Here is a 9,105-nt window from a genome sequence, read left to right as displayed (position 1 = left end):
CAATGCTAAATGTTGATTCCTATGCTATAGTGGTAATAGGAATACTAAGTACATCATGCGCTATCACTAAAAGATCGGGATATTTTCTAGAATGGTCCTTCCAATACATGACAACATCTATCTCTTGAAACTTCTCTAGATCAAGCTTCGGTTCCTCTAAGTAAAGATCCAATTTTGATTTTCTATCGCTAGAAGCAGTATATTTTTTACATTTTAAATAAATATTTTATTAGGCCCACGGGCCGGCCCAACCCAGCCCTAGTCAAGCCTCACGGGCCACGGACTTATTCGGGCCGGGCTTAAATGTCTCGTTTTTAAATGGGCTCCAAAAATTCTAGCCCGACCCTGCTAAATCACGGGTTAAGTTAGGCTGGCCCAACGGGGCCAAGCCCATATTGACGACTCTAATAGGATAGTAAAATCAGCAATCAAAAGAAATAAATTTTAAGAGAGATTTTCTCAACTATCCCAAATTAGATCCTAAATAGTCTATCTAATGGTAGATCATGACTTTCCCAAATCAGCAATAATTTTACAAATAGAGATTTTGAAGTTCTCTTCCTTTCTTATCTTTCTTCCTATCTTCCCTTTTCTCTTATCTTCTCTCTCCACAAACCCTAGCCTAATACTTCCAAATCTAGTTTAACATAAATTATAGTCTAGCACTCCATTTCCTGAAATAAAATCCAAATAATCTGCATGAAGAATCTTTGTTTGTCACATGGGAAATGACAAATAAGACAGCAATGATGTTTTAATAATTATAACAAGATACATTTTATAAAGTCCATGTGTAGATGGGCAAATCAAACTCTACCTTGGTGTCGCCTAGTTACTAAAGATGCTATTCCCCTATTTAACGTAATAATTTGTTTCCCATTTCCTAAAACATTGTGTTTTGGAATCGGAATTATACGATATAAGTAATATGTTGGCTAACGTTAGCATATAGGTAAGCATTGGAAAAAGGAAATTACATTACAGAGCTAGATGGTGAGAGCATTTAATAGTGAAGTACTATACTTTAGCATATAATGCTATCTACAATGGTCTGATTAGAGCATATTGGTGGTGGGGAGGTTGGTTTTTGATGAGGTGTGTGTTTCTTAAGTTGCTCTGTATTGAAAAATCTTACTATATTAGGTAATTCGAATAATGGTACAGAGACTCCCATAATCGCATAACTAGGTAAATTTCTTTCCTCTTTTTGAAAATGCTTTTGTTAAAATAAAAAGCTTTTTGAAGAAATTGTGTAAATAAGATGTTTTTGAAGCATAAAATTATAATTTGCGACTCTAAAACTATAAGTCCCCAATTGTATATAATATTTCTAAAGCAGCATATTAAGATCAAAAATACTAAATTTGTTAGGTAAAGCAATAAAAAGTTGGTCGTAGTAGCAAATGTTATTTTTTGAAATTGCACTCCGTACATAATAATTGGACAGTAAATTCAGCAATCTAAAAGAATGAATTTAACTCATGTAAAAAAGGTTCGTAGTGATGACATCTTTTGTGAGTTGTTGCTATGTTTTGAAAAATCTGGCTATGCTAGGTAATTAAGTACAAATGTTGCTAATAGTGATAATTAGGCTCTCATATAATCACATAGCTAGGTAAATTTCTCCAAGTTAACACATGGGAAAAAGATTCACAGTGATAACATCTTTGTGAGCTGTTATTGAGATAAACATGGGTTTTAGTGTAAGAAATAAATAAATAAGAATACTTCATGTTATTATTTTCATCATTTTTAAAAAGCCTTTAGTTTGTTTTAAACGTTAACAAATAAGCAAACATCTTTCCACCTAATCGTGTTAGAAACATTATCATAGTGATAAATTGCGAAATCCCAAGTTTATTACAATTATAACACTATAAGAAAGAGAGCTCCTATTCTTATTGCTTCCCACCAACTACTCTGGAACTGAAGAATATCACATATATATCGGCCAACCTCTTCAATAATCCCGGACGAGAAAATTTAGAAACTATGTCAAATTTACAAGACGGTGGTGACCTCCGGTCACCGCTCATCCCTTCGGCTGTGGACGAATATTCAAAACCGAAGAAAGTAACAATGGATCAAATGTTTGAAAAATATTGCGGAGAGTTTGGGTGGTGGCAGTTGAGGCATTTCTTGCTAACGAGCATGGCTTGGGCTCTAGAGGGGATCCACACCATGGTTATGATTTTTTCGGATCGTGAACCAGGTTGGCGGTGTTCGACGAGCCGCGGGTGCGATTCAATGGCTAAAAGTGTGTGCGAGCTTGAGCCAGGGTCTTGGGAATGGTTCAGTGGAATTGGAAGTTCTACGGTGTCGGAGTTTGGATTGATATGTGGACAAAAATACAGAGTTGGACTTGTCCAAGCTTTATTTTTCGCTGGCTGCATGATCGGTATGTTCATTATTTTTTCTGCATTTTTTTCTGATTTAATTGAAGAAAAATATAGAAATTATAGTCTTGATCATTTTGAACCATGGAGGTTACGTATAGAGTATGCTTTTCCTTGCGACCTTTTACAATTAGAACAACATAACACCATCTTTTACATCTTTAGCTCATTGAGGTGCATTTGTCAAAAACGTGTAGAAGTCACTAGCGGAGCATATTCTTGAGGCAGCGTTTTCTTGATAGAATGGTTTGTGTAAGTTGTGTCTATTAGGATCGAAATAAACGGGAGTCATGTTGAAGCTAATAAAGCAGTCTTTGATCGATGATCAGGTAACAAAAGAGAAATATACTAAAAAGATACAAATATTTAACGTGGTTGGGCCTATTGACCTACGTCCACAAGTGGAGATGATCGCAATCCACCTTATAAAAGAGAGTACAAAATATCAAGAGAACAACCTTACAAAGAGACACACAAGTGACACGCTAAATCTTGTCTCACAAATTCTTCCCATAAACAAGACTCTCAAACCCCTTGGAGACTACATTGTGGATGCTACTAAGAGAAGGAAAGATTCTCAATTTATATATGTCCAAAACATTTTCCTCCAAGATGACTAGTCAAATATTGGAGTCTTATAATTTTTTTCTAGAAAAAAAAAATCCAAATATGGTAAATATGTAGCCCTCTTCAAAGAATAAAAATATCATATATTGGTAAGAAAATCAGGACAAACACCTAACAATTCTCCCTCTGGCCAAATTTTTCTGATAAATAAACTTGATCAACCTTTTTCACATAACCTTCAAAGGTTGCATCTCTAAATCTCCATCGCAAAGTTTGTCTCAATGTGAGTGGCACCCTGGTCAAATTTCTCAAACAATAATCATGATTAACGTCAAATAGGTTGTGGCTAGAACTAAATTAGCCCAGATGAACCCGTTTTGAACCTCGCTCGGAGACCACTTGTTAGGATCAAAATAAACAGGTGCCATGCGAAAGTTAGTAAAGCAAACCTTGAACGACGATAAATCAGACAACAAAAGAGAAATATACTAATAGAGACACAAAATTTAACGTGGTTCGGTCAACTGACCTACGTCTACAGGCGGAGACGAACAATCACCTATATAAAAAAGAGTATAAAATATCGAGAGAACACCCTTACAAAGAGGCACACAATTGGCATGCTATCACTTGACTCACAAATTCTCATCCTAAACATGACTTTCAAACCCTTAGAGACTATATTGTGGATGTACTAAATGAGAAGGATAGATCCTCGATTTGTAAAAGTCCGAAACCTTTTCATCCAAGAAAAAAGACTAGCCAAATATGGGAGATTTATAATTTTCTTCTAGGAAAAGAAAAACCCAAATATTATAAATTTGCAACCCTTCCTTCAAGGAATAGAAAAATCAAATATATTAAGAAAATCAGGACAAACACCTAATAAGAATATCTTTTTTGTTAGAAATTTTTATTTTTACACATAAGAGATCTTAAATTAACACATAAAAGATATAAAAATATTAGTTTCTTCTATTCAAATTATATAAATAGAGGCAGTAGTATATGGTTTCATTTAATAGGAATATTCAATACCGAGGGGCTGCAATATACTGAATTGGCTTGACTGTTAGTGAGAAAACACATGTTTGGAGCTGCAATATTCTGAACTTGTGTTGATTATATTGTCAGTGAAAAAACACGTGGGTAAGCAGTTACCTTGTTTATTAAATAACTTTTATACGTTTAATACTAGAATAATTTTTTCACTATTAGATCACTTGATACGTACAAATAATTGTCTAAGTTAATTGAAATAAAAAATGAGACAAGTAAATACAACAATGATATTTGCCACGATAAGTTATATCCGTACTTGTAGTAAAAGTTAAATGGGGACGGCAAACATATGTCATTTAACTTGTGGACATTAATGTACCTCACTAATATATGCTTCTTCAATGTATTATCCACCACAAGGTGCAGCCACATATATAATTTCACAGAGATGACTTTTCTTTTTCTTGGCTGAAGCATCCCGATTCACCGAAAGCATTTCTATCCCAACAATTTTGTTGTTTCTTTGATCAGTTTGTACAAAGTTGACGAGGACGTGTTTCCCTTACTTCTTCTTTCCTTTTTGTTTGATTAAATTGATACTCTCTTCGTCCTGGGTTGTTTGATGCATTTCGAATTTTAAAATTTAAATTTTCACTTTGGTTGCAAATCGGACGTAAAACTTTTAAGTTTTTTAAATAAATTTTATATATTTAAAAATTATATAAAATTATTATAAATCTCAATAATTAATAATATAAATTATTTAAAAAGCATATAAGAAAATTTTAATAAAAAATAAACTTGTTTAACAGTCGAAATTTAATAAATTGGGACAAGGTGGAGGGAGTAATAATTAAGATCAAGTATATCAAACTTAATTGAATAGGACAAAAGCAACGACGTAGACGACATATCAGACCAAAAGGTAAAATATAAGGACGTCAGGAAATACTATAGAACCAAACCCGTGTTTGGGGCTAATTATCACGAACGAAAGTCGAGTTTACTTTTTCGATAACTAATTAATGGGATGCAATAATATACTCTGAGGCCAGTATTATATTGAAAATCGAGAATATGCTACATCAATTATTCGGTCTTCCTTGTATGCTACTGGAATAGGCTGCTTAATTTTCGATAACTTATCCAATGTGTATTTAGTTGATGAATAGTTTATTAGGAATACTAAGTAGGGTATGGAGCAGGTAGGTTAGTCTTGTCAAGTTTCTCTTGGCTAGCATCTTGCAATACTATAGTGGGACCCAGCTACTTGCCTACTTCATTCTTTTGATATTAAGCTAGTATTTGTCACACGACGTCTATTTTTCCATGCATATAATATAGGATATTATCTTCCTTCAAACATATAACTCGTGCTACTTTATTATAATGGTTTTGGCTGTTTAAGGACATTACCTAATATGTTTGGAAGTATTAATCTCCTCCAGTAAAAATCGGACATTCATGAAAAAGACAGAGGACCTAAACAAAAGATATATAATTAATCTTCCGGTACTATTTTACGTGCCACTCTTTTGTTTTGATATAAAAAGAAAGACACTTTTATATATTTGAAACTTCTTACTACTTTAAATTTTTCACTTTATTCATAGTATTACATACGTTTATAGAGATATCATAATACGTTTAAGACCACAAATATTAAAAGTATTGTTGGCATGTGCCAAAGTTGTTCCTTCTTTTCCCGGTAAACAATATTTTGTAAAATAAAACAGAAAGAATAACTGTTTTATTCTTGTAAAACTAACATCTCTGTTTAAATATGTGGCACTATACACAATACAGTTTTGTAATTTACTTTGGTGTGGAATTGCTAATACTCCTCAAAATTTGAAAATTTTATGAATAGATGAGCAAGATATTCTTTGTTTTGGAGATGGGTGGATACTTGATAGTAGTACTTGATATGACCGACTTTGAGATGTTAAGAAAATCATTCAAATTAATGGTTTTCAGGTGCTGGAGTATTTGGACATTTGTCAGACTCCAAATTGGGAAGAAAAGGCTCCCTGACAATCGTTTGCATTTTAAACGCAATCTTCGGTTGTCTAACAGCATTCTCATCGGACTACTGGACTTATACCTTATTCCGCTTTCTTTCCGGTTTCAGTACTGGTGGCACTGGCCTTTGTGCTTTCGTTCTTGCCACTGAACCCATAGGCCAGTCCTGGCGTGGCGTAGCTGGAATGTCCACATTCTATTTTTTCTCTACTGGAATAGCCTCTCTATCTGCCATTGCTTATTTCTTCCAATCGTGGCGCTCTCTCTACATTGCTTCTTCAGCTCCAGCTCTTCTGTTCGTTATCCTCATACTTCCTTTCCTCCACGAGTCACCTCGCTGGTTCCTCGTTAGAGGAAAAGTAGATGAAGCCATGAAAATTATGCACAAAATTGCTATTTCCAATGGCAAACACCTTCCTGATGGCGTTATTCTTGCAGTGGACAGCGAAGTGAATAATGACGATGATGCTCTTCATTGTCAATCCAAATCAAAGCTGGAGCCCGATACCAAAGAAGCGTTAAATGGATCCCTTTTAGATGTACTAAGGTCTCCTCTAACGCGGTTTCGGTTGTTCTTAGCTGTGATTATTAATTTCTTTGTTTCAGTTGTCTATTACGGGTTGAGTTTGAACGCTGTCAACCTTGGAACCAATCTTTACCTCAACGTTGCCCTTAACGCAATGGCTGAAATGCCTGCCTATTTTTTAACGGCATTATTGTTGGACAAGCTCGGTAGAAAGCCATTAGCAATGTGGACAATGTGGTTCAGCGGCGCTTTTTGCTTGGCAGGAAGCTTGATGAAAGGTTACGGAGCATGGAAAATCATTCGAATGGTGTGTGGAGTTGTAGGTATATTTTTTATGGCTGGGACTTATAATTTGTTGTATGTGTATTCGATGGAGTTGTTTCCAACTGTGGTGAGAAATGCAGCATTAGGATGTGCAACTCAGGCGTCGCAAATGGGGGCAATTTTGGCACCCCTTGTAGTTGTTTTAGGGGGTGGCGTACCATTTGCAGTGTTTGCAGCTTGTGGGATAGCTGGTGGTTTACTGGTAATTTACCTGCCTGAGACCTTAAATAGGCCATTATATGATACTATGGCTGGAATGGAAGAAGCAGAGGCTAAAAAACCATGTATTCTTTCTTAGTTTTGCTACTTTTATTTTGTTGGTTAAAATTGTAGTTTTAGTTTGTGACCTTTTGTACTTTATTTTGGGAGAACTATTGTTGGATTATACGATAGATTTACTATTATTCCTCTTAAATTAGGTATTCGTAATATGGAAGGTCGAAATTATGCTCTATGCTGTTGATAGTAGGAGTAAATATATTTTGTTCCAAACAGAGTCGTTCTCTCACTTATCTTTGTTTACCCTTAAAAGAGTAATAATTAAATTTGTACGCGGTTCAAAGGACACGTAATTTAATTTAAAGCGAAATCTAAGAACAACAAATAATTGAATTAAAGGAAAAATAAGGCGATCAAACCAAATGTGATAAAACAATTAAGCCTGCCATTAGGTTTGAATGCTGGAAACCGGTTCCGATCGAGCCCACGAGATGAGCTCCGTTGCAACTAAAGAAATGAACAGTTGAAGAACACTTTGAACAACAGCTAGAAGACAAAAGTAAACTTTATTGCTTTGATATGCGTGCAGATGTTTTAACTTCAATACCGCACAGGGGGGGGGGGGGAGTGATTTGTGTGGTGTTCAATTTTTCGCTTAGACTGATTGTGGAAGGACCTATTCTTCTTCGTGTTCCTCAACCTACTATTGCTGAAATAGTAAACGCGGAAAGTAAAGAACACAAGTATTTTACGTGAAAAACACCTGGCTCAAAGGTGAAAAAATCACGACCTACTTCTCAGTAGGATTTTCCCAAACTCTCCACTAAATCACAGAGCCAAAATTTGCATGTACAAAGTACTTTTGTAAACCTAGGATTAACTCTAGTCCCGTTGTGGCAAACAACCTCTAACTGTTGCGCAACTTCAAGTTAACTCTAACTTGAATACTATGAGTACCTATTACAATTGCCTCTAGATAAAGCTGAAAGGTATAATATGAAAACACCTACTACAATTGAACTAGAATAAAAGACAAACACTTGGAACTAGTTCTTCTATCTGGTTCATGTAGCTTCAGGTTTGCACACTTGAATCACACACGAACTGCTTGCAAAAAACCTTGCTATTTTGCTTTCAATTCATGTTTAACTTCAGCGTTTGTGCATTACCTGTAAAGTGAGAACATCGTGCAATTTATAGAGTTAGTAGAGTAGAAAATAACTAGAGTTCTAATGCTACTTTTCCTTGGTGGAAGAGTTCTAGTTAATCTCAACTTCTAACTCCTTCCCTATCTTGGATAGTGTTCTCTTTGATTAAGGAGTCCTTCTCCTTATCAATTATGCAACCTTTTCGATCAGGAGATATCAATTATACCAACTTAAGCTTATCCCCTTCACTTGCATCCCATATGCTCGAATCTGCCAGTTTCTATGCACACATGGGATGGACCTGGTTCATGCCTGAGCTTCCTTTGTCAATCTTCAAAACAAACCTTCACTTAGGCTAACAAATTCCCCCTTTTTGATGATGACATACCCTGTGATTTTCTTAAGCTTAGGCCCTGCTTCAACTCATCTCAACATTAACACAATGTTAGAAACAATTTTCCTTTTTATCATTTATCAACAAGGACCAGGTACATTAGGTTATAAACATCACCGTTCAAAGTGTAAAACACAACCTTTTCCCCCTTTTGGCATCATCGAAAAGGCGAAGAATCATATGTACGGAAAAACAGAAGTTTAACATTTGAACATCAACTTCATATTACATCCATCCTAAAACACATGCTTAGAGCTTCATTTTTTGTCACTCAAAGGTTCACAGAAGTACCTGGATACAGCAAAAACAAAGTGAGGAATATCTGAGAACAACAGAAAGCAGCAAGGAAAAACAGTAAAATTAACAGCACATAACAGCAATATCACACAGCTCCAAGCTTAAACCATGTTTCAGCCTTTGAAAGCCAGCCAGAAATCTCAAGAAAGACTATTCTAACCTAAGTCAAAAAACCAGAAAATAACGCTCAGCTAATGAAAGAGCAGAGCT

The 9,105-nt window shown here is 35.3% G+C and overlaps 1 protein-coding gene across 1 annotated transcript; it reads left to right on the top strand.

The window, feature by feature from the left end:
• Positions 1-1,785: 1,785 nt before the first annotated feature.
• LOC109212947 (organic cation/carnitine transporter 4-like) lies at positions 1,786-7,289 on the top strand. Its single transcript, XM_019376682.1, has 2 exons — positions 1,786-2,398; positions 5,943-7,289. Exons 1-2 carry the CDS (start codon positions 1,993-1,995, stop codon positions 7,133-7,135), a joined length of 1,599 nt encoding a protein of 532 aa, XP_019232227.1. The 5' UTR covers positions 1,786-1,992; the 3' UTR covers positions 7,136-7,289.
• Positions 7,290-9,105: the final 1,816 nt, after the last annotated feature.

Source organism: Nicotiana attenuata, unplaced genomic scaffold (assembly GCF_001879085.1).
Source record: "Nicotiana attenuata strain UT unplaced genomic scaffold, NIATTr2, whole genome shotgun sequence".
NCBI lineage: Eukaryota > Viridiplantae > Streptophyta > Magnoliopsida > Solanales > Solanaceae > Nicotiana > Nicotiana attenuata.
Note: the sequence above shows the minus strand (reverse complement) of the source record. Positions and strands in the feature narration are given on the sequence as shown.

Bases quoted from the DNA above. Each gene is read 5' to 3' on its own strand.
- LOC109212947 (XM_019376682.1), top strand. From the start codon at position 1,993: ATGTCAAATTTACAAGACGGTGGTGACCTCCGGTCACCGCTCATCCCT. The intron at 2,399-5,942 runs GTATGTTCATTA...AATGGTTTTCAG, and splicing joins TTTCGCTGGCTGCATGATCG to GTGCTGGAGTATTTGGACAT.